The sequence below is a fragment of the Struthio camelus genome, chromosome 15 (genome assembly GCF_040807025.1).
Source record: "Struthio camelus isolate bStrCam1 chromosome 15, bStrCam1.hap1, whole genome shotgun sequence".
In the NCBI taxonomy this organism is placed as follows: domain Eukaryota; kingdom Metazoa; phylum Chordata; class Aves; order Struthioniformes; family Struthionidae; genus Struthio; species Struthio camelus.
This window is the reverse complement of record NC_090956.1, coordinates 704,334-729,638: the sequence shown is the minus strand read 5'-3', so window position 1 is coordinate 729,638 and position 25,305 is coordinate 704,334. Positions and strand designations below refer to the sequence as shown.

General features: G+C 55.5%; 1 protein-coding gene across 1 annotated transcript in view; it reads left to right on the top strand.

Annotated features, from left to right (window-relative positions):
- Positions 1 to 1,108: 1,108 nt before the first annotated feature.
- HS3ST4 (heparan sulfate-glucosamine 3-sulfotransferase 4) overlaps positions 1,109 to 25,305 on the top strand; it is a 67,008-nt gene continuing 42,811 nt past the window's right edge. The window contains exons 1-2 of the mRNA XM_068908771.1: positions 1,109 to 1,346; positions 1,668 to 2,088. Coding sequence (XP_068764872.1) covers positions 1,127 to 1,346; positions 1,668 to 2,088 — 641 coding nt within the window. The 5' untranslated portion in view covers positions 1,109 to 1,126. The remainder of the gene's footprint in view (positions 1,347 to 1,667; positions 2,089 to 25,305) is intronic.

The following is a 25,305-nucleotide window of genomic DNA, read 5'->3' as shown; positions in this document are numbered from 1 at the left end:
TGCACCAGCAGAGAAGCTGCTGACTGCCCCTGCCCACTGGCTGTCATCTCTCCTCACGCTCAGAGGAGAAAGCGGGCTGCCCTATGAAACCTCTTTGCACTGCCCCCACTCCTCAGGGAATCAGAGCCAGGGGATCCCCAGCTCTCCTGCAGCCTGACACTGCTGGTCTGGAGCAGAGGACTTGTTCGGGTGAGGCCTTGGGGAGCTGGAGGATTTGGGCAGGAGCCACGGGCTGGAGGAAAGGGGAGCAAGAGGGAAAGCACTTTGGGGGAGCTGGAGGAGAATAGCCTGGAACAAGGGGTCAAGGAGCTCAGGCACCCCGATTTCTGCCAGGGAAAGGTATGCGGAGGAGCAGGCTGCACCTCCAGCCAGCCCTGCCTCCAGCTCCCCGGGGCGGTGAACGCTGGCCAGGGGTGGGTGCAGCACAGTGGTGCTGGGGAGCAGGTGGGGGCGCGGGGCGGGGGCTGCTGGATGCCGTCCCCAGCCGCCCCGGGGCAGCAGGGCTGCAGCCGGCCCTCTCGGCGCCCGGGCGAGCACTGCGCGGGGGGCAGTGCCCCAGCACCGCGGCGGCGGGGCCCCGTGCTGAGCCCGGCGCTGAGCCCAGCCTGTCCCCAGTGCTGAGCCCAGCCTGTCCCCCGCGCGGTGCCCGGCCTGTCCCCCGCGCGGTGCCCGGCGTTGTCCCCCGCGCTGTCCCCGGCGCTGTCCCCTGCATTGCGCCCGGCCTGTCCCCCGCGCTGTGCCCGGCGCGGAGCCCGCGGCGCCCCGCGCTGTGGCCGGCGCTGCCCGGCGCGGCGCTCCGCGGCCCGGCGCGCTCTCCGTGGCGGGGGCGGGCCCTCTCCGCGCCGGGAGCGCGCTCCCGCCTCCCACCCGGCACAAAGTTTAGCAGCAGGAACTCGGGCGGCAACAGTGCGGCGCGGCGCGGAGCGGAGCGGCAGCGGAGCCCAGCCCGGCCCGGCCCAGCCCCTGCGCCCGCTGCCCGGCGGCGGCCGTGCCATGCGGGGCGCCCCCCCGGCGGCGGCGGCGGCGGCGGGGCGGGAGGGCGGCGGCGCCCCATGCCGCTGGGGCGGCCGGGCGGCGGCTGACACCATGTGCGCCCGGTGCCCGGGGCGAGGAGCGGGGAGCAGCCATGTCCCCCCCCGCCCAGCCGGGGGTGCCGGGCGGGCGCAGCTCTAAGGGGCCGCCGGCTCGGAAGCTCCTCTGCATGTGCAGCCTCTCCCTCTGCCTCACCTACCTGTGCTACAGCCTCATGGGGGGCACCGGGCCGGGCGCCCTGCGCTCCCCGGCCGCGCTCCCGGGCACGGCGGCCCCCGGAGCACTGCGCTCGCCGGCCCCCGCCGCACCGGGCACGGCGGCCCCCGGAGCACTGCGCTCGCCGGCCCCCGCCGCACCGGGCACGGCGACCCCCGCAGCGCCGGGCACGGCGGCCCCCGGAGCGCCGCGCTCGCCGGCCCCCGCCGCACCGGGCACGGCGACCCCCGCAGCGCCGGGCACGGCGGCCCCCGGAGCACCGCGCTCCCTGCCCCCCGGAGCACCGGGCACGGCGGCCCCCGGAGCGCCGCGCTCCCTGCCCCCCGGAGCACCGGGCACGGCGGCCCCCGGAGCGCCGCGCTCCCTGCCCCCCGGAGCACCGGGCACGGCGGCCCCCGGAGCACCGCGCTCGCCGGCCCCCGCCGCGCCGCGCTCCGCGCCCAGCCCGCCGAGCAGCCCCGCGGCCCCGGCCGCCGCCGCGGCTCCGCCGCCGGCCTCCAACAGCAGCCGGGAAGAGGCGGCGGGCGCCTGGCTGCGGACGCCGCTGGCCCCCGGGGAGGTGATCGCGGCGCAGAGCGGAGCCTTCGAGCGGGACCCGCAGGAGTCGAGCACCACGGACGAGGAGCTGAGCCGGGCCGGCAGCCCGGGCAGCCGCGGCGGCAGCAGCACCACGCCGGACTACGGGGAGAAGCGGCTGCCGCAAGCCCTCATCATCGGGGTGAAGAAGGGGGGGACGCGGGCGCTGCTGGAGGCCATCCGGGCGCACCCCGACGTGCGCGCCGTGGGCACCGAGCCCCACTTCTTCGACAGGAACTACGAGAAGGGGCTGGAGTGGTACAGGTGAGGGCGCGGGGCTGCGCGGGGCCGCCCCGCCGCGGCGCGGAGACGCCCGGGGGTCCCAGGGGCGCCGGGGGTCCCAGGGGCGCCGCGGGCTGGGGTGCCGGCGGCGGGGCCGCGGAGACGGGCCGCGCTGCCAGGACGGGCAGGGCGAAGCTGTGATTTCGATGGGAGCGGTCTGGCGGGGAGCGGGGGATGTGTAGGAACATCCCTTTTCTACAGCTGCCGTGCGCAGAGCGCTGGAGCAGACCGCGGCAGCTCGGTTGCCCTTGGCGCGATACCCATCTAAATAGGTCAGTAACTAATAATTAGTGAAATAAACAAGCTTGCAAGTTCCAGGTGATGTTGCAGGTTTTGAACTGGAAAAGGATTCCTTCTTCCATACAAGCTGCAGAGCTGATATCACAAATAAGATTTACTCTTTATTCAACAAGTTCCAGCCTCAGAAAGTTTCTTCCCTTGACTAGACTTAATTGTATTTATGAAGCATCTTGTTGCCTCTACATCTTGTTGTAGTGCACAGCGTAACATTCAAAGTTAGTCTTATGCTGAAAGTTCTGTTTCTTGAAAAAATACTGAACTACAGCAATTTAATTAAGTGCCTTGGCACTTTTAGTAAATGAATGAATTGTGGTGGCTCACGGTTTTAATTTTTTTGTCGTGGAACTAAAAATAATGCAGTGCTTTAGCGTAACTTGCAAATTACTGTAGTTCTTTAGTTTATGATTAAAACAAACCCATGCTAGTTGCTTTCCAAGAAGAAAATAATTTATGGTTAAGCACTTAATTTCTGGCTTTTTGTTTTGCTTTGTGTAGGAGTTGTTTACCCACTCTGAAAAATAAGGAAAATATTATGTCAGGTGCAGCAAGTTAGTTACTGCCTGGATTATCTGGTCAGTTTTATAAAAACAGCGTAGGCTGTTTTCATGATAACTATTTAAATCTGAGCAGCTCTAGGCAATGTTCTGTGGAAACTGTGGAAGCAAAGTCTTCATAACATTTATTTTGCATAGCATCTGCCTGACTTTGTTAAAACGGTGAGGGATTTTTCTGAGGGTCTTCAACAAACAGGAGATCAGCACCATGAAAGCACATTTATCTCAGAGTGTTTTGAATGCGTTGTACCAACATGGGGAAGGAATGAAGGATTGACTGTGCTTATTTTATTTATTTATTTATTTATAATATATATTTTCAGACCTGGTAGCTTATTTTACTGATTTTTTTTCCTGCAGGAAAGCTTGCCTTGAAAAACAAGTTTAAAAAGTTGTTGGAAGAGGCTAGAGAGTGGCATATAAAAAGGTTTGATTTTTCTTCAAAATAGGCAGAAGAAGATCAAGCACTGAATATAGCAAGCAGCTGCCTTTTCATCTTTAAAGCCATGCTACAAGAAAAGGGCTAGAGAGTGGGTGTAACTCCTCTCCTGGAGTAAAAGACACATATAGGTTTTTATTTGCAGAATGCATTTTGAATTTTTTCGTTCTTGCAGTAGCTCAGCGACTTGTTTAGCTGATTTCTAGCATTAGAGATATGCTGCACTGTTGGAGAGGAAGGAAATGAAAAGATTGGGTAAGAGCTGATTTGTGAAGTTCCTGGCCAGAGAAAGGGATGCATTCTCCAATCATGGGCTGAATACATTACATTTGCTGCTTAACTGTTGCTGTGGCCCAGTGCGTTTGCCCTGGTTGTTTAACCTAAAACCATCTCGGCAGCTGCCTGACCCAAACAGCGTTCTTCCCCTTCCTCTTTGTAGAAGTTCTTCAGCCTTGCCGGAACAGGTCACACAGCAGTAAACGTCCTGTGTCTCAGCGGGACCGATGAGTTTCTGCTTGTGCTGTATTGGTACTGCGCTGGTGTTGTGGGCTAGGAAGCTGGTGTGCTTGGTGCTGTACAAATACAAATAAAATAAAAGGAATGCCATCTGCATTAGCAGGAATTTTCTCCTGAACCTCTCAGATTAACTGGCGTAGTACACTAAGAAGGTTGACTGCTTGCAGCTGTGTCCCAGGTAGAGTAATTGGGGATTTTTTCTAGCCACAGAAATGTCTTTTAAAAAAAAAAAAAAAAAAAAGCAGCCACTGAAGTGTTTATATCAGCATCTCCTTACAGTGACTTCTATCACTTGTTTATATTTTGCATATAACATACTTCTCTTTATGCATTATACGCTGTTAGCTTTTAGCGTGGCCAAGTTCATTTTTTCTTATGTAATGAAATGAGGAAACAGCAGAGCCCGAGCGTCCCTTGCTTTGTCATTCATTATTGAGGATACCTTCTCGCAGAGCTGCAGGGAAGAGGAGCCTGTGTTCGAGTCCAAACTCTGTTAACACAGCTGAGGGCTGGTCTCAGAGCGGTTTTCCTCATCTATAAAATGGAGACAACACCTAAATGCTACCATTTCTCTTGTGTGCGTACCATGCTGCATTATTCATGTGTTTGCTGCCTTGAGGTTAGTTAGCTATAAACACAGTGTCCGGGATCTATATCAGGACAGTATTCAGAAGCTGAAGTTAGTGCAAAATATAGCTTTCTGCATATTGGATGATGCTGTATGTAGAGAGCCTGTTACACCGGTTCTCTGCAGTCTGTTCTGTTTTCTTGGTAACCTTTAGGAAAAGCTGTGCTGTTTGTGATTGCTTTAACTCGGCAGTCAAAGTTTGTGTGGAAATTACAGAACTGAGTCTTCCTACACATGTACTGATGCGAACTGGGTTTAAGGCTTGTTTTAGTAGTTTAATGTTGTGCTGCCAGAATTGTTTGTGCAATTGTAATTTGTAATTCCATACATTTTAATGTTGGGTTGTCTGAAGGACAAGTTCAGTGATGCAGTTTTCCTTGAATTGTACATAATACCCCAACATATGTTAACTTTTGATATGTTTCCTAGGTTTCTTTTTTTCTTAATGCAGAATGTTGTGTTAAAGGGTAAGCGGGAAGTGATTTGTAACTTTTCTTTTAATTAAGAGTTTGGCAACTGTATGTATTACTTGCATATCTTCAGTTCTCTCTTTTTTCTTAAATCAGGGACACTGATACCTGGCAGTAAATACTATCTTCCGTGATGAACTTTGCTGACTCCATCCCTTACAATATGCCAGAACTCATTGTCCCGGTGCGGGAGTGTCGGGTTCTGGCAGGAGCAGGTGTCTGCGTCTCCTTCGTGAGCTACTGATGGCTCCTCATCGCCCTCTCGTTCCTTCTAACTCACAGCTGTGCCCGTCGCCCCGTGGGAATTGCTGTTGCCTTCCCGGCAGTACCCGGGGTCGAGATGTCGGTCTGCTCCCTCATGGGCCCAGGGCGATGCTCGCTGCAGGAACGGCCCCGGCTGGGGAGCCCGGGCAGCAGCCCGGCCGGGCTGGAACAGCCGCGCTCGCAGAGGCGCCGTGCTCTCCCCAGCGCGATGCCGGCGCCCGGCGGGCACGTCCCGCGCTTGAGCTGGGCCCCGAGCAGCGATACCCGGCAGCCAGATGTGCAGCGCGTGAGCCTTTCTGAGCGTGCAACAGGGACGGAGGAATTGCGGGAAGACTTTGGAGGTCGCTGAGCACTGAAGCAGTTTCGCTTACAGCTGCAACTGCTCGTTGCAATGCCTCTGTAATTAGACCATGTTCCTTTTACTCTGTCCTGGGCCTCCACACGTTACGCACTTATTCAGGGGCTTAGTGTTATGCGTGGAGCAGCCCTGCTCAAGGAGCAGTCACCACGACAAGCAATGGAAAGGTTTGCATATCTAGTGCTGTTTTCACTGCTTGTCGGGTTTTTTGGAGGGTGCTCCATAACAATCAGGCCTATATGTTACTCTGTGAGCTGCTGCCATCATGCAAATAATGACTAATACCGTGGCAGGGAGCCCTTCTCCCTCATAGTAAACACGTGCTCTCGGGCCGGTGTTTCCAAGAAGCAGGTGGCTGTGGCGGAGGAGCCGATGCGCTCACTCCTGTCCCGGCGGATGCTGAACTCGCCTGCGTTTGGGGAGCGGCCGTCGCGCGCGGTTATCGCCGTAACGGGCTGCGCTCCTCCTGGATGCGGCTGGCGGCCTCGTTTGCCGTCCTGCCCCGGCAGCAGGGGCTGGCGCGGCGATGCCTTTCCCGCGGCTGGCATCGGCTCCGAGCGTCGCTGGGTAATGCTTGTGCAACTCCGTTCAGCTCAGGATGTTCAGAAAATCAGTCCGCTTCCAGTAGCGCGCCGAGTCGGTGCCGATGGGCACCGCGGGCCCCCCTGGGGTGGACGGACAGATTGGGGTTTGCTTCTGACGACGGGCGCTGCTGCAGGTGCTTGGTAACCGCTGTATTTCTCTGCACAAGGCCTTCCCTGTGTACTGTATCCTCTGCACTTCTGGTGAGTTAGGGAAGGTGTATTGATTTTTCTGGGACCTGCTGTGAGTTGGCTTTTGCTGAAATGCGGTGACTCAGCTGCCTTCCCTGTTCTGTGGATCCAGTGTATTGGGATTAATCTGGGCAGAAGATTGTACGAGTATTTCCTTGTAACAATAGCTCTTTCAATACTGTGTCCCCTTCCCCAGACCCTTAGGTCTGGATTAGATCTTGGCACTGGTTTTCTAGCCCAGATCCTCCAGTGCATCCATGCAAAGCAAACACACACGTGCAGCACAGACCGTCCAGGAATGCATGGATCCAGCTCTCGATAAAATCTGTCACAGACCTGGGTTACAGGCTGCAGGCTCCGAGCAGGGGCCGGGCTCCTTGCGTTTCACTCTTTTGGGGGCTGCAGAGAGGAAGGCTCGTGTGGACCGCTGCAGCGTCGGGGCTGGATTTCTCCTGAACCCAGAGCTGCCAGGGTGCATCCACCCCGTGTTCAGCCCTGGAGGCCTCCCTGCTCTCCTCTCCTCATGCCTGCTGGGCCAGGGGCCCCTCTCCACCCTTGTCTGCCAGCAGGTTTCTCAAAGCCTTTCTGCTCGGTTTCAGATGAAGGCATGGGGTGCTGGAATGAATCGGGCCTCTGGGCAGTGTTTTATCACCTGATGATGGCTAACCACAGGCGACGTGATTGCAGCGATGAGAAACGCAGCGATGTTGGGCACCTCGAGCCTTTCCCCGCTGGGCTCGTCCTTCCTCGCAAAGAGAGTGAGAAACATGCCGGGGCCGACGCGCCGGCCGCGGAGAGCTGCAGCGCCGCGAGTTCTGCCTGCCGGAAAACGTTTGCAGCCGATCACCGCGCGCGACGTGCGAGGAGCACCCGCCGGCCGGCGTGGGGCTCGGCGCAGGGCAGCGCGGGGCCGGAGAGCTCGCGGCGGTGCTGCCGTGCGCCGGCGCGCCGCGGCCCCGTCCTGGCGTCGCGGCTCGCTCCGCTCCCGCTGCGGCCGGCCCCGACCGCGGGCACCCGCCAGCAGGAGCAGCCCTTGCTTTTTTAAGGCAAAAGCGCTTAAGAGAATTACGAACCCACGGCTCGGAAGAACAGCTAAGCGAGGCAGACACGCTTCCTCTAATACCTTGTGGAACATCCCTTGCAGCGCTCGGGGAACAGTAATGCATTGCCAGGCCTGAAATAATCTAACTATTGCACTGTATTTTCGAGAACACACTTTCTCTAGGATTTTGCTCAATAATCCATTTAAGTAAATGCTGGAGTGCTTTGCTTCTAATGGTTTAAGTGTTATTTGTAGTGTCAGAGTTTGAGCTTAGCTTTTTGTGTGAGTGCAGTGTCACATGAAGCATGTAGATACTAGAAAAAATCCAGAAATAGGCCTGGGGAAAAACAGCCCCCTTGGAAAAGCGAAAGGCAAGGAGTCAGCTGGTTGCATTCATGGGTTTAGATGAAGCGTCTGACCTCTGTTCACTTTTTGATTTAGTGAGGCTTGTTCTGCTTTGTTAGAAGCACAGACCAGCTCAGAAGCAACAACAGGTTTTCAAAGAAAGTTATGGACAAAGGCTTTTGATTTTCAATGTGAAAATTCCGGTACAAATTGGTGGCACCTTGTATTGAGAGAGGTTTGAATCTTTTGCTTTTCATGGATTTCTTCTACCCCTAGTTGTCATGGGGACTTCTTTTCCCTGAGTTATTATATCATGCACTTCAGCAGAAATTTTATTGCTTTGGGGGCTGGAGAGGCTCATGTGGGACATTTCTCACCGCTCGTGGTGTAATACACAGAGGTAATTTCTTTCAAATGATTTTTGCTTGAAGTGGTTTCAATGAATTGAGAAGGATAAGAGTATGAATGAATGGCTGAAATTTTAGTGCGGAGTTCAGGTAAGGAACATACACTATCAAACTTTCCAGAGCATTAAGTGTGGATATTATAATTTCACCGTGGTATGTAAGTAGGCAGCAGTCCATTTTATCCTTTTATTCACTTTTTCGAAAGTATTATTTAGGATCTGAAGTGGTTTAAATTGGTTTCCAGTCCCTTTTAAGAAGTTTAACGTAAAACCCTAAATTATAAGAGCGTTTGCAAGCGCGGTGAGAAATTACTGTTTAGAGCAAGGACGGGGCTCGGCCCCAGCAAAGGGCGGCGTCGCCCTGGCTGCCGGGCGGGAGGTGGGAGCCGGGGCAGGGTGGGCCGCGCCGGGGGGCCGGGACCCGCGCCGGCCGCGAGGGGCGGGCGGGCGGGCGTCAGTTCTCAGCTCCTACCTGGCACCTAACGACACGTTCTGCGCCTCGGGCCGTAAATTAGAATATCCAAGTGGCGCCTTGGGGAGGGCGGGAGGCGCCGGACGCCGGGGCCCCGGCGGTGCGCGGCTGCTCCGCCGCCAGTCGCCCTCTTCCCCCGCCGGACCGCCGCTCCGGGGCCTCCGCTCGCCCGGTGCTTTGTTCCCGCCCGGGTCTATGTTCTGCAGTTTGTTTATTTAGGTAGCTGCTGTTTCCGAGTTGAAGGAGAGTGTTTAAAAAGCAAAGCGTTTGAAGGCTGTGGAAGGGATTCATATTTATGAAAAAAATACCTGTTCTTTCAAATCTCCCATTTTCATCCCCAGAGTCAACACACCAATTTAGTAAATGTTGCAAGGCACACTATTTTCCCCCTTGTCATATTATACATCCAAGCATCAAGGATGGATCATAAACTTGCTCTTTACGACTTTAACATTTCAATTGCTAGTCACATTTTATGTAAATGAAGGTATTTACCTTGACAAGCTCTCCTGTGAAGTACAGTACTTCTTTAAAGAATTTATTTGGCAATATAAACAGGCCAAATGCTGAGGGTGGATGAAAAATTCATAGTCGATTTTACAGCTCAGTAACGTAGAATCCTCCCCAAACATACCGGCGGTCGTCTGGTCCGATCTCCGTGCCGTGGGGAAACCGAGGAAAGGAGACTCGGCGGGAAGCAGAAGTAGTAAAGGGACGTCGGTTAAAGCTATGAACCTGCAAAGCAAGACTTGACTTTGGGTAAAAGTAAACTCCGACTGCCAGACTTTATTTTGCATTGCAGAGATTGCCGTAACGCGTTTCAAGCGAAAGTCTGATTTCCATTCCCTCCGGAGCCGGTCTGGAGCAGACTTGGCCCCTTCCTTTATTAGCAGGTAACGATTCTGGCTCTGATTCGGGGCAACATTGCTCTGGTAGCCTGAATTCATAGCTCTCCTTTGTTTTTGGACCATATTTCCTTTCATTTTGCACTGAGATGGGTACCCTAATATGAAATACTATCTATTAGTGTTCGGCCACGTCTGCAAATAACTTTATTTCGGCCTCAGCGCTGCCTTTCCTGTATTTGCTCTTGACGGACCTTCGTGTAACGAAGGCGCGCGGGCGAGGACGCTCGTGGAAAGCTGGGGCTGCACTCGCGTTTGGGCTCGGCGGCCGACGGCGCGAGCTGCCCTCACCCCGGCCAGGAAAAGACCCAAACCTGCGGTTTGGGTAAGGGCAGTGCAGGGAGGCGGCAGCTCCGGAGCGATGCAGGGCGCCTTCGGCCCCACCGGCGCGCTCCGCTCCCGAGCCAGCCGGCAGGAGCCGTCTCCTGGGCGGCCCCTGGGTAACGGGGACGGCGTCGTTTGGCCAAGTCACTAATTAGGAGCTTCCCAGCTCCGGTCCCGCTTGTTTTGAAAGCAACCCGACCCTTTTACGTCCCCAGCGCTGGCTCACGAAGCCGCTTGCAGAGCCCGGCTCCCGAAGCGGTTGCTGTTGGAGGTCTTCAGCCGGCCGCCGGTTCGCCCTCGCCCGCGGGCATCGGTCGCGCTGCCCTCGGGCTGGTTCGCAGCCGTCCGCGAGCTCGGAGGGTCGCGGTGCGTGGGCTGCGAGCTCGGGCGCGGGGCCGGGGCCGGAGGGGACGCTGCGGGGACGAGGGACCCCCAGGAGGGAGGCTGCTTCTCCTACCCGAGCTGTTGAAAACACACGAAGAAAGGGAAACTGCTGGCGTTAAGGGCCAGGCGTGAGCGCGAGGGTCCGCAGGGGAGCGGGACAGCGGCCTTCCCCCTCGCCGCTCTCGGTTAGCGAGTGCCACAGTAAATCGAGGAAAGCGAGAGCGGGCCGAGCGGGACCTGCCTCCCCCAGCGAGGGGCCGAGGGCCCGGCGGCGCCGCTCCCCGGACGCGGGCCCTGGGTTTGGTCTCTTCTCCCGCAGCTGCTGCTGGGGCTGCTTTTCCCGTCTGCCGGCCCCGGTGCCGGCCGTTGCGTGCGAATCGCTCCGTGCCGCTGGGCGTGCTGCACGTGCCTAGGTCGGGAACAGCACGGGTTCCTTACTCGGCTCAAAATCCTCTGGAAACCTGGAAGAAATCAAAGCACTGTGCAAAAACGCCCGAGGCGTTGGTAAACTCACGTGTCAAGCTGAGGATTTCTAAGACCCAGCAAATCATAACGAAATTTCCTATGCAAAAAGGGGTTTATCTCTCTCTAAATATTATTCAGCGTCGTTACTCATTGTAGGGAAGCTATTGCTCTCCTAGGTTAACTGATTGAACTTGGGAACTCAAGCTGCAAGCTTATCGCGTTGACGGTAGCTTGACTTTTATTGCTCCTAAATTGTAGTGATATTGTTAGATATGGTAAATTAGAAAATATTAAAGTTTTATACTACTTTAGAATTAAAAAGATTAGAAGAGGCATTTCTGCAATCTAGTCCACCATGAAATTGGAATCTATTTGGTATATAAAATGTGTAATACAAATAGCCTAGCAATTAATGACAGAAGAAGGGCTGGGACAGATTTAAGGCTCAAACTACTCTGGATTTCTTGAGGCTGGAACAGCAGCAGGGGAAATGTGTTATGAGATCATTACAGGCTTTTCTGCTGGAGCCACTGCTGGTAAAGCTACATCAAGGTGTCTTATAATTACCCAAATTCCATGTAATGTTCCGAAACACTCTCATCTTGGGATGTGGTTGTCTCTCTGGGAGACCATCCACGTCCCTGCCAGGGACTGGTTAATTTGGAAAATCCGGAAAGAAGTTCTTCAGCCATTTTTTGAGGCAGGCAATGGTGGAAAAAATGCTTTTTTTGCAAGAACGTTTGAGGATCTCGCTTACGAACGCTGCAGTCGAAGCTGTCGAGCGCGGGAGGGCGACGTTTTCGGTGGCGGGATTCCCGCGGGTCGGGGCCGGGACCCCCGGGGCAGCCGGCGAGGCGCTTCGCGACGTGGCGCCGCAGACGCGAGCGACGGGTGCAGAGCATGTCGCGGGCTGCCGTGTCGCGGGATTTGGGAGGCTCGAGCCGCAAACGGGTTGGGGGAGTAAAAAAAGTAAACTGAAGCGGCGAAGCCTGGCTGGCCGCGCGCGCGGGACGCAGGCTCGGTGCCTGCGGTTGCGGCGGTGCCAGGTGAACCCCGCCTGGCCCCCTGGACCATACGTTGCATTTCCGACGTCGTTCTCCCTGGGGAGCGCCCACGTGCACTTCGGTAACCGTCATTTTATGTCCATGCCTCTGTGCTTCAACGTGCAGTGCAGGATATGTAGTTCCTTCTTCATTAACAGGATTTATATCCCTGGTGTTTCTTGCTGAATGACTTAGTATTGTAATAAAGAACACGCGTGCTGCCTTAATTAAAATGCAAAGCCCCTGCATTAATATATATGTTGCCACTGAGAACGAAGGGTCACTGATGACAGCAAGTGCAAAAGCTTGTGGCAGGTTTAACTGGCTGCGCGTGAAATGGAAAGTGATTTGGGATTAACTGCCCCAGTCTCTGCAGCCCCGGCAGCCGGGCTGGAGCAGCGCAGCCGCTGTCGCAGCCCGACGGCGCCCGCCCCGGCGGATGCAGCCGGCGCAGGAGCCTTGCTCCGGCCCGGCCTGGCCCTGCGCTCGGCTGCAGGCGAAACCCGCCCCGGCCCCCAGCGCTGGCTCTCGCCTGTGCTCTTTTACTGGGCTGCTGCGCAGCAGCTTTATGGACCAGAGAACTTGTTCCGTAATGTTATTTAAAAAAAATATTGCAAATGCAGGCGTTCCAGACTTCTGTCTCTGAGCACTGTAGATGCATCACCTGTGGCAGCGTTATCAGTTATGAAGATATTTCGCATTCAAGGATTTGCGGTTTCCAGGCCCATGAATATTCAGATTCCCATTCGCCCTTTCTGTCTGTGCACTGCACCTATCCTTTCCTCCTCTCTGTTTTTTTTCCAGCAGATTCAATTAGTTCTATTTGCTGCTTTAGCAATAAAACAATTCCCTCTGTGGCATTAAAATGAGTTTCTTTCATTCGGCTTCTTGTTATACTTTTAAAAACTCTGAAGGGGAGGGAGCTGCTTGCTGTCTGCCCCGCTTTGCAGGGCGAGGGCTGCCAAGCAGGAGAGGACACTGAATGTACTTGGGGCAGCATTAAGAATTAATGAAGGGCATTTGCTCGTGCAGAGGTGCAGGATCCCTGTTGACGGAGCCAGTTTAGAAGCTATGGGTAAAATCTGCCCGGTCCCAGAGATTCTCAATGTGACCGGCACGTAAGTCATTTAAATCGGTTGGAAAATGCTGGTCCTTTCAAAACGTTAAAGGAGCCGATTCTGATCGGCTCCTGAGCGCGCAGACCCTTTGCATTACCTGCTGGTAATGAGAGGCAGAGAGCGCGCCCGTGCGTGTTCTAGCCAAGGCACAACTTCCGCTGAGCTGAGCTGAGCTGAGCTGAGACACCGGTTTAAAAGCAGCACGTGAGCCCATCGCAAGGGCGCGGGCAGCGCCTGGCTGCGGGGCGCTGGGGAGGGCTGGAGCTGTCGAGCGCGGCGTGGCGCGAGGAGAGCGCGCGGGCTTTGCGAGGGTGAGCCCGGCGTGGCGGCGCGGGCAGGGCTCGTAGATAATGATAGCGAAGCCCAAGCTCTCGTAGCAGTCTGGGGCTGGAGCGCCCTTCCGGGGGCTGGGATGGCGTTAGGTAGCTGTGCGGTGCTAACAGCCCCGTAAATCATTCTTGTTTCACACCGTGCTAAACACAAATCATATTAGTTACAACACTGAAGAGCACCGAAGTAGAGAAAAGGGAAAGGCAAGGTAGAAAGAGGAAGCTAGATTCAAATCTAATTCCTTTTCCACGTGTATTTCGCTGCTGTTTGGCGGGGACGCGGTGGTGTTCGGCAGCGAAGGAGATTAGACCCTGCACCGGGAGGGAGGGAGACGCGCGACTCTCCCAACGTCCCTCGCCTGCTCCGTCCAGATTGCGAACAGTGCGCGCTGGCTCTGAGGACGGATGGAAGGAGATGTGGCTTTGTGTATTCAATTTTTTTAAAAAATGACTTTTCTTCTTCTTTCTGTGACAAGGGTAGTTTGAAACACAGGCACTGGCTCCAATTCCTTTTTCATTATGAGATTAAATCTAGAACCAAATGAGAATTTCCAGGCCCGCCGGAGCGCTGAGAATAGCTGCTGTGACCTGAGCGAGTGTAACTAGTGCTGAAATTTTTGGAGAAAGCGGCTTGCGCTTTTCCTCTCCCCAAGACTTATGCCTCACCATGGAAAGTATCTGAGCCGTTCTGTAACGGGAAGTGGAGTGACTAATTATGCCCGCTATCTTCAGAAGTGACTATGAAATCAAAGGCCGGGACTGGCGGTGGTTCGGCAGGTCGTGGTGAAATCTCTGCTGTAGGTTTCAGCTGATGTGATAGGTTATTAGCAGCAAGTTCCAGTCTAACAAAGTAAAGACGCTTAAAAAGAAAATATGGCTATTTGGGGTGGAAAACCACTTTAAAAGGAAGAAAAATGGGAGTGTACAGCAGGATACACAGGGCTGCAAAGTTAAGTAATTAATCACGCTGGTTGTAACTTGGAAAGGAAATAAACATGATAAAAGGATTTGTCTGAGTAGATTACAGACAAATTAGAAAAAAAAAAAAAAAAGGAAGGGTCATCACTGACTTGGGAATTGTGCTCTTTAGAAATCTTCAATCATTCTCACGATCAATTCTGCATTTCCTTAATAGCAGTGTGAAACATGGCTCCCTCTGCATTGTCTTAGATTAACCGCTAACTGCAAACCATACATTAAATGAAGTATTGAATATTTGTCTCTCAACAATACACTTGGAAGTTGTTTATTTCCCTACTAGGTCTTCTGCGATGTGTTTAGGTACTGTACCTAAATTGTAAAATACCTACTTGCAATATCTGCACTCAATATCCTCCCGATGCCTCGCTCCGAAAGCAGCTGCGCAGAGGACCCACAATTACCGGCAGGTTTTCCTTGTAAACTGATTGTTTGTTTCTGGAGACAATTACACTGACTTTATTATACAATGTATGTTTCTCTGCAACAAACAATCCACTTTATGGGTTTTCTTAGTAAAATACCAAGTCGCTACACTCGCTAATATGATTCAATTGTATTGTGTTATCTGACCTTTAAGGAACTTGCAATCTATAATAACACGGTTCTACAGCAGATCTGCCAGTAAAAAGCCTTGGCTTCTGGGAAATTCAGTCTACAAATAATGGAGCCTAGCTGTAAAAGGAATAATAAGGCATTTTAACCCCTCTGCTCCCGACCTCGTGCATGGGGCTGGTTTGGGCACCGGGTGCGGAAGGCGCTGCAGGGGCTGGTGTGCACGACGGCCGCGGCACGGCCGGCTTGGGGCCGCGCGGGGTCTGCCTCGGCGGGACGCTCGGTGCCCCTGCCCGCCCTGGAGCTGGTGCAAAACGCTTGGCAGCGGAGCGGAGCCGGCTGCACGCGGCTGCCCCCGTGCACGGTGGCGCGGAAATGATTAACGCGGGTAATCATCCCCGTCCGCCTGCCCACGCGCGGCTGCTGGCGGCTGCGGGAGCCCCGCGCGGCGCCGGCGCGGACGGAGGAGGGTGCGCGATCCCGGCCACCCCTCGCCCCAGCCGCCCCTCTGCGGTGCTCAGCCGTCTGCTGCTGCACGGCGTCACCAGGCCTTGGTTTGCCTCGGCAGCTGGAGCGATCCCAGCTTCCAGGTAAAACAGCCTGGTCTCGTCGGAAAGCGGACGCGCCAGCCGTCAGCTTGTGCCACTGGTCCTCTGCCCCTCTCCCAGCGAAGCCAAGGGGGCCCAAGGCGCCGCGGTCTGCCCGGACGTGGTGCTCCGGGGGAGACCAGCCCTGCCGCGCAGGTCCGGTCGCTCCCGTCCTTGGGGCTGTGCAGCGCCGCTGGCCCTGGCCTCTGTCCGGCCCCAGGTAACGCCGGGGCGGTGCGATTCCCGGTGCGATGCCGGGGCGGTGCGATTCCCTACTTGATGCTCGGGCAGTGCGATTCCCGGTGCGATTCCCAGGTAATGCCGGAGTGGTGCAATTCCCTACGTGATGCCGGGGCGGTGCAATTCCCAGCGTGACACCACGCTCACAGGAGCGGCTCTGCCTCGAGCGTCTCCGTCCCGTCTCCTCTCTCGAGGAAGCAGCGGCGGTGTTGTCCATGGCACTGTCTCTGCGGCTGTGTTTTCAGACTGCTAATCAGTCTCTAATCACTCTGATTGCCTCTTTCCTCCCTCCACAGCAGTAACGCTTCTCCTAAGATGCATTTGAGTGATTTTATTTAGATAAGTGAAAGATGGGCGATATGCAGGGATCTTTTAGCCCCAGGAAATTGGCAAGAAACTGGGAACTGTTAACAGAGAAAGAAATACCTCCAAAGTTTTTAATGATTATTTTCTTAGAAGGTAGAGGACAACCTGTGCCTAACTCTAGTTTTTTTTTTAAAGAAAGTTTTTCTCAGCCCACTGCCTGGAGTTTTGGTACAGATCTTTGTGAAACAACTTTTCCGCTGCGGCTCGAGAGATCAGAGAATCGCTCCGTTTAATGTTCGAGTGTGCGTGGACTCGCAGGGGTGTTGTTTGAGGCTCTGCTAACCTTGCTAAAGGTCACCTTTTGATCCCAGCAAATACCCTCTTTACCTGGAGATAAGATTTAAAAATGAAAGAGGAAAAAGAAAGAGCTTAAGAAAGAAGGAGAACGTGGCAGCTCGCTGGCTGGCGAAGGTACCCGCTCCTGGCTTAACGCGGGGGGGATCAAAGCAAGCTTGAGCAACGGGGCATCGCGCTGGGGAGTGGGGCAGCCGCGGCACGAGGGCAGGGCGACGGGGGCACGGCGGTGCGGGGACGGGGTGATGGGGCGTCCCGCGGGACCGAGGGCGACGGGGGCACGGCACAGCCCCGGCGGGATGGGGACGGGGTGATGGGGCACGGCACAGCCCCGGCGGTGCGGGGATGGGGCGATGGGGGCACGGCAGCAGCCCCGGCGGGATGGGGACGGGGTGACGGGCGCACGGCAGCAGCACGGTTCCCGCACCGCCGGTGCCCGGCCCTGCCCGGGTCGGCTGCATTTCAGCATCGCTTAGGTGCAGAGACGCCGTCTAGCGAAGCAGCGCAGGACCAAGGTCACCCCTGGGGTCAATAAATAATACATGACAATTAATCTTGGAAACCTGCTGCTTGGGGAGCGAGGAGAGGCCGGTGCGGAGCTCCTGGGCCCGGAGCTCCTGGGCTGGCGCTTTGGCTCCGTGTCAACCCGGGCAAGTCAATGAAAAACCAGCCGTGCCGGGATCCTGCGTCGCGGAGCGAGCCGGGCGCGCGCCCCGCGCCGTGCACGCTCCGGCCGAGCGGGAGGCCGGCGCCTCGGCCCGCTCCCTGCAGCCGGCGCACGCGCGAACCAGCCGCGGAGCCCTTCCGCGCCGGGGTTTTTCAGCCTTTGTTTGCCTTTTACAATCAATTCCTATCTGAGATGTTTTAAAATGTATAACTGTCTCCTTGAGACTATGGTGTTCAGCAGGTGGTAACACTCAAAGCCTTTTTTTAATCTGTAGTAAGGATTTATAAAGGAAACCTTGACTTTTAGATTGATTTTTAAATAAGCATATATTTAGTTGTTAGTGCTTGAAGTACATATTGGATTATATTCTTCTGCAAACAGAATATTCTAATTGATCTGCTAATAAATAATGAAAGCCAGCCCTGCTACGTATAATTCAAGGTTACTCTGCATTTGTGCCAGCAGCACTGGGGAGTTTTTTAAAAGGTTAAAAAGAAAAAAAAAATCCAGCGCCTATATGGGGATGCTGGATGCTGAGCTTTTTCTAGAATTTCCTTTTGTTATTTTCTAAGATGTAATTAGCAGGTGTCACTGTTTGAGACCCTCGTACACACGTATAGCCCAGCTGGAAAGCCTGTTCTTCGGCGGGGAGCTGCGCCGCGGCGGTGGCTGCGGCCAGGGCGGTCCAGCCCCGGCGGCGGGGGCGGCGGGGGCCGCTCTCCGGCCCGACCCGTCGCGCTCGGAGCGCGGCTCGGCCGAGCGCGAGTCACAGCGGGCAGTCTGCAGAGCGCGGGGAGGAGGGCGCTGGGGCCGGCTGGACGGTGAGGCTGCGCCCTGCCCCGAGCAGCGCCGCGGGGCGCCTGCAGGCAGCCGCCGGGGCCGGGGCCGGACGGGGCTTCGGGGCTTCGGGGCTTCGCCCGTCCGCGGCGGCTGCACGCGTCCCGCGCCCTGCCGAGCGTCGTCGCTCGCGGAGCCGGGCTGCTGCCGCTCGCAAACGTTGTGCACGTCCTCAGCTCGCAGAGCTGGCGTTAATCACTCACTGACATTGCAATTACCATACAGGGTAGGGCATTTATTTGGCATTTACCATGTAATTAGAGGAAATGACAATTTCTCCCTCCCCTCAAGAAAGGGCAGATTGCAAATGGCCAAATTGTGACCTGGCGAGCGTATGCAAGCGGTGACTCTGCCCCAGGGCAAAGGGTTTTCTCCAGCTAAGGTGAAGTCCGCTCTTAGAGCTGAGCTTTGCAGCCGCCGTCCCCGGGCCGCGCAGCTCCCCCCGCCCGCGGGAGAGCCAGCGGTGACCCAGCGGTGCAGAGCGTCACGTCCCGGGACACGGTCGGGGCCGGGTCTGCTGCCCGGCCCGGCCCGGCCCGACCCGACCCGACTGCGGGTGGATGCCTGGGGCAGGGCAGGGCGAGCACGTCTGGCGTTTCTCCCCAGTGATCTCCAAACACCCCCAGCTCGGGGAGCAGGATGGGGCCCGCTGGGGACGCTGTGACGGCTGCGTGCAGCGGTGCTGCTTCTCTCCTCCGCTCCCCCGGAGGAGGCCGGGCAGAGCCCGGGGGACGGGGTGGCCGTCCCAGCCCACCAGTTGGGCAGGACTGGAGGCATCAGTGGTGCAGGTGGCTACATCCGCTTCCACCCCTTTGCAGCCAACCAAACTCTTCATTTTTGAGCAATCCTCTACACCCTGTGACTGGTACCTGCTGCTCCGTTCCCCGTTGGGGATGGGCAGCCAGCTGGGGCTGGGCACGGTTGCTGCTGACCGTCCTGCTGCCCCTTGCAAGAAGCTAGTCTTCTGTAGAGCCAAGAAGTGCTGAGGCCCGGCCAGCAGAGCTCTTCAGGAGAGAGGAAGCATGTTGCTAGCATCCTTTTCCTTAAGGCAGCTGGCAGCCGCTCTCCCCGCCAGCTGGAGCGATGACATGATCAGCCAGCAAAGGCAGCATAATATTAAAGAGCTGCTGACACCTCATGGGAAACTCACTTGAAAAATATTTTATTTAGGTGCCTGTCGGTGAATTTTTCTGTTTATCTCCACTGTGCTCTATACTGCAGAAAATGCAGCCTGGAAAACGGGCTCCTTGTTGGATGGAGATGCTCGACCCCTAGCATGGAGAGGACAGGGACGCAGAGCCAAGTGGGTTGGGGCATCCGGGACCCAAACGCCGTCTCCTGCCTCAGCAAGGGTGCCGCATGCGGGGAGTGCCCCGGCCGTAGCCTGACGTGGACGTGCTGGGCCCCGCTGCCTGCTCAGGATGGTGCCCCGGGCAGGAGCGAGGAGGAGCCGGGGCAGGCGCGGACGGGCTCTGCCCTGACCTGGGCAGGACGCGGGGCTGCCGCTGGTGGCTATTGGTGAGCAAAACTGTTCCTGATGGTTTTGCCGTATGTTTATTCCAGAAAGTCGCAATGAATATGGACGCGAGCGTGCAGGGAGCTGGGACGAGTAGTTAGTGGAGCCCTGGGGTGGGAGCTCGGGGGCTGTGATCGTCCCCGGGGAGGCAGCGGGGCTCGTGGCAGCGCGAGATCCCGTGGGCTCTGCGTCTCGGTCCCAGGGCTACCGACTCCCCCGCTCCGTGGATCGAGCTGTACCTGCCTCGCAGCCGTGTCGCAGCAGTCCGAGTTAATCAGGGCTTGCGAAGCCCTCCGTGTCCTCACAGGAGCAAAGGATCGGAGCTGCCGCTGTGATTTGCTGGGCAATGCAACTAGTTTAATTTCGGGAAGCTCCCAGACAGACGGCCCTTTCCCCGGCAGCTAGCACCGTCCACCCGGAGGAGACGGCGTCGGTCCGTGTCTGCTTCTGGTGACCGTCTCCCCACCCCGGTCCCTGGACCGTCCCCAGCCGTCGCCCTTTTGTCCCGTTAATGGCCTGATGTCATCGTGACCTGTGGCTGTGGTCGCAGCAGCCACCAGTGATCTCATGAGCAGATGCAGAATAAAAGTCACCCCGTTTGCCCTCAGCTGGCTGCGAGCTCTGGGCAAGCCAGTCCCTCCTCTCCGACCGCAGCGGGGTCTCGACGACGCCCTGGTGCTGGAGCCCGAACTGGCGGGAGCGCAAATGAAGGACGTGAGTCCAAACTGGCCTCTGGTCCAGGCACAGTCTCCTTTTTGCCACCCTGCCCCTGGCCGGCAGATGCAAACCGTGTCTCGGGGTGGCTCCCCGCTCAGCCTGCGCAGGGCTGGGATGCTCCCGTGTCCCGAGGACGGGGGCAACCAGAGCGCGCTGTGCGAAGAAACAGACGTGTTTCCTCGCGGCCGCTCCGGCCCCACCGTGGCACAGTCCGGTAGAAGCTGCAGGACCGGTCACGCGCGGGTGACGGCTGTCGCTGGACGAGCTGAGCCGGGGGGAGGCTGCGAGCGGTCGGTAGCGAGACCTGCCGGGCTCCTGCCTCGGTAGAGCCGCTGGGCTAAGGAGCGCGGAGCCGGCCCGGCTGGGGAAGGGCGGCCGCGGCCCCCAGCCCTGCTTTCTGCAGCCCGGCCCGGCCCCGCGGGTTTGCAGGGCGAGGGCGCCGGGGGCCGTGCGTCTGTACGTGTGCGTTTGGTAGGTTAGGACCTCCCGGACCATCTCTTGCAGCTCTTGGGGAAGCTGAAAGCAATCTCTGACGCACGCTGAGGCTGGAGGTGATGGTTCACAGATGCGTTGCGCCCCGCGCCGGGTCTGAAGCCGGCTAGCCGCCTCCCGCGCAGCGGCGGCTGGGCAGACGTGGGGCGTCCCAGGACGCAGTCCTGCACCCGCCGGGGCGGCTGCTGCCGCGCGCCCTGTCCCCAGGTCTGAGCGAGGGCAGGGGCGTCCGCAGGCGGCTGCTCCGGCCCTTCCAGTTAAGCCTGAAATAATTGCGTCGCTCGCTTCCTTTCAGCCTGTTCAGGGACGAATACCTGGCTTTCCCTTTGTGCCGGTCTCTTCACAAACCAGCCTTTGTTATTAGCCCTTTTTCCCTCACAAGGCACGAAAACTGAGTCCCGTCATCTTTCCCTCTCCCTTTGCAGCAGATGAAGATGTCAGGGAGCCTGACTAGCTGTTTAAGAGCTCTGCCATTACCTTTTTCCTCCTCCAATTCTTGCAATCATTTCATAGGGATCCAATTTTCTCTTTCATATTCGCTCTTGCAAACAGATTTGAAAAACTCTTTGTTAGTTGAAATAGTCTCTGAAATGTGCTGCTGTATTTCTTTTTGCTATTCTAATTAGCCTTTTAACTCAGTGCTGCTTGTATTTATAGATGGCTAATCCTCCCTCTTCAGTCCTCCTCCTCCATAGCAGAACATTTTCACTGTTTAAAAGCCTTTTGCTCTCTCCTGTTTTCTGTTTCCCAGTTCTTTTCCTATTGCTGTTTAAACACTCCAGCTCTTGACTGAGCTTCCTGATCAGACACAGGGTCTCCTTTGCTGCAGCACCTTTCCCGGAGCGAGATTCAGCTCCAGGCTGGCACAAGCCTTGGAGCAGCTGCCTCGCTTCTCTCGTCAAGATTATTTCAAGCCTGCCTGTTTTAGCTGTTCAGCTCCTACCATCCACCAGCTCTTCACCATCTCCTGCAAAAAGGGGCAATCCAGGGTGAGCACCAACTCAGAACTGACTTGCTTGCCACCTTCCTGCCTGTGTTCGTAGGGACGTGGATCCACCTAGACGATCCTCTGGCACGTTTTCAGTACGGCCAGGCTGGCAGTCTGCAGCTCGCCTCTGCTGCGCGAGCCACGAACACCCAGAGCAGCCTTTTGTGCTGAACGTCCCAGATTCTGTCCCTCAGATCTGCTTTTGCATTTGTGCAAAGGAAACAGTGTAACTAGATTTTTGTCCCTGTCCATCATCCTAATTAATAACCGTAGTTTAGTGTACATTTTTACCTTTTGATGCTTTTATGTACTTAGGAGCTTGGACGAATTGGTTTGCTGTAGTTTTTCAGTAAGCCCTTCAGCTTAATACCAGTGTGTTCCAGTTTCCCAAGGGTGGGGTGCGTAAGCATGCACTCATCCCACCAAAGTTAATGGGAGAGCACCCCGTAAGAACCTTTTTTTTTCCATGTGCCTCTAACCCTTGACTTAAGAACAATTCCCCTACTAATGCATTATCTCTGCATTTATGAAGCTTAAGATAACCCAGCGCTCTTCTGGTTCGATGCCAAATTCCAGAATCAAATAGTGAAATGTCTTATATGGTGCAAAGCTTAATCTGTAGCCTGGAGATGTAGGGCTTTCCCTGTATGTGGCCCTGCTGCCAGAGCTTTTCATAGTGTGCTTTCAAACAGAGAATATGCAGGGGATCTGCTGGCTTAGCACAATTCCTAAATGCAGATAAGGCTTACAACTGTCATTCCAGGTAGGAAGATTTCAGTGACAGTTAAATGTGTTCAATTGTGCAAATCTCTGGCTGTGGCAAGGAGAGACGGGGAGTGCAGACAGATGGCCTGGCACAGAAAGTGCACTGGGAGCCTGCTGAAGCACGTTCTCTAAAAGGCATCCTGATTGCCCTGTGGCAAAGTCCTTTAAAAACACGAAGGCGAGCATAATGGGAGTCCTGCAGGTTGCAGGTCCTGCAATCATAGTTCAAACAGAGTTTTCAGAAGTCCTTCGGTGTGCCGCGTTCCTCTGGGATGGACTCAGATAGTCTCAAATGCATGGTAACCACACAAGCATAAATAATTAAAAATGCTGAGCTGAAGAGCATCTCCTCACAGGAGGAAGTTCCCTCTGTGGCAGGGATCAGCGGGCACAAGCTAGTATCAAGTGCGATGGGGGATGAGAGTACATGATCCTCGTCGCTTCTGCGCTTACAGTCTGTGGACGGGCTGTCTGCGTCATTTGTACGGTGAAAGAGTTTGTCTGCGTTTTAAGAGCTGCAGCAATGATCCAGTCTCAAAGCTCCAGGCTCCAGCAGGGAGGAGGAGGAAGGGCAAGAAAGAGGAGTATGTTTAAATATAACGCAATGCCGAGTGCACAGTGCGAACGTTGTGCTTGTCAGGGGCTCTAACGAGAAATAGGGAAAACAGGGCTTTCTTCCTAATACCACATTTTAAATGTCCATATCTGTTATTAGTGAGTTATTTGCTCCACAAAAAATATTAGCCCTTGTCAAAATGTGTCTTTCCTGTGCATAGCTTCTTTATTCAATCCCTCTAGTCCCTAAAATTCATCTCCATTTTATCGTTTACTCGATCCTTTTTGTGCTTGCCTCGGGTTTATGCGATAGCCAAGAGCATTAATGCTCTGCCTCGGGAATTTCGAAGAGGCACAGCTGAGGAGAGGGGCTGGCAGCGCGGCCGCCGCGGGCCGCGCAGGGTCGCGCCGGCAGATGCTCACGAGGAAGCAGATGTAGGTGGGTGGCAGCTTCCTGGGGAGCGTCAGGTTTGTTCCCGGCGCAGCACCGGCAGGCTCGAGCGTGGGCTCCGGACGGATGCGCGCACCCGTTCGCGTCAGCGCCGCCGCACACCCGAGCACGCTGGCCTGCTCTTGTTGCCTTCCGTTTGCCTCTAGCAGCCACAAGCGAAGGGCAAAGCACTAAAAGATTTAGGCTGAATGAACACAGAAAACGTAGGCTGTGTCAGCATCTCTTTTACTGCCACTGCATAGCTGCTGCTTCAAGGAAGCATTCACAGATACCAGTAACGGCCTTGAGCTTCACTGACGTTTGTTAAAGAGAAATGCAATGGGTTTTGAGGAATGGCGCTCTGCACGAGCCTCGCGATTGCACCCTCCGGCAGTCCCACTTCTGCTGCGCCGGTGCAGCACGAGCCTTGTGATTGCACCTGCTGGCAGGTGTGCTGGTGGAAACCTCTTTAGTAGTTCTTCACTCCCAAAGGAAAGAGGGTCCGTGCTTGTCAGCTCACTCAGAGGTAACTTGTGTGCTAGAGAAGGTTTCAGGATGAAGAATAGCGTTTATTCCCTGTAACGCTGGGTTGTAGCATAGGAAAACATTTAAAATGCTGAAGTGAGAAAGCGCAAGAAGGTCATGCCTAGCTCTCAGGATTAGCCCTAGCTGACTCGGCTGTCGCGGGAGTCTTGGGCTTCCCCTCCCCAGGGCTGAGGTAGCCAACTGCCCCGACCTCCCTCACCTGGCGCCCACCAGATCCAGCATCTTGGCGCCTCGTGTCGGGCCTTGGGGCAGCACGCGCACCTGGAGGAGCTGGGATATACCTGCCCTGCCTCCATCTGTGGGCTCGGGCTGCTCCCCGCCCTTCCCTGCCTCTCTAGATCTGCGTTTCCACCATTTCCCTGGTGTTTCCTGTTCGCAGCCTCCTTGAGACCTGGCAGTAAAACTTTACGTATAATTTATCATGAGAGGTGTTAATGGTGCAAGCAATCCCTTCATCTCTGCATGCCCTCTATGTGGTCTACTCATGGCTGTTAACAACAGAGACGGCAGACTAGGCAGTGAGACAATGTTTTGTAATTTAATTTCCTCGGCCCGTTGCTTTAGGGGAGTTTACCATAAGCCTGAGTATAGACTAGAAGGAAGGTTATAGTACTCAAGGGGTTACAGTTCTGGGTGTCATTACACACAGACCAAGAAGATTTCTGTCCATTTCCCAGTCCAGTCTGTATCTTTTTAAGCATCATAAATCTGCCTCCTGGCTGCTAAAGCCAGCAAGAAATCATGCCTCACTCTGTCAGTCTCCAGTCAGTCTCTGGTTCTGATTTAAGCAAAACCATGCAACTGGTTGCTACTGTATGCGAATGCAAAAATAAATGCCTCATCTGCTATGCTGTTAGTGGTTCTGCAATCATTAATCTAATGAAACTGATAATAACTCATGGGGATGTGGTTCTGGGTGAAATCTCTACTCAACCAGAGACATGCTGTGCAGCCCATACACTCAGGCAGTGATTTGTCATCTGCAGGATGGAGGCACCTGTAATGAGCAGGAAGACTCCTGGAAAAACTGAAAGCTGCTTCTTTTTTAGAGGAATCCAGGAAATATTTGCTGAAGGAGCTGTGGATGCAGCACTGAAACCAGAGATCCTATGCAGTTCCTGGGACAGGGAAGGTTAAGCGTGACATTTTCAAGAGCATTTGAAGAACCTGAAGTCCCACTGTCAAAACCAACATGGACATCATGGACCCCAGAGCTGCAGCGAGCCCTAGACTCCTGGGGATCTGTGTCCCTTCCCAGTAGTATGAGATGCCAGGATTTCTGGCCAAGGGAAAATGCAAAGTGGTGATTTTCATTCCCACTCTTAAAGATGAATTGAGAAAACAGTAGAAAGACAGGAGATTTCTGCTGTTAAGGAAGAGGCTTTTGTTATGTTGCTGCTGGGGGAAGACCTGCTTGATGTCCGAGGATGAGGCACCCCGATTCCCATGGCGGCGTCTCCCTGCTACTCGGCTGAGGATGTGCTTCCACGCCAGCTGTGTCCGAGGGCGGTGGGACGCTAGCGTAGCTCAA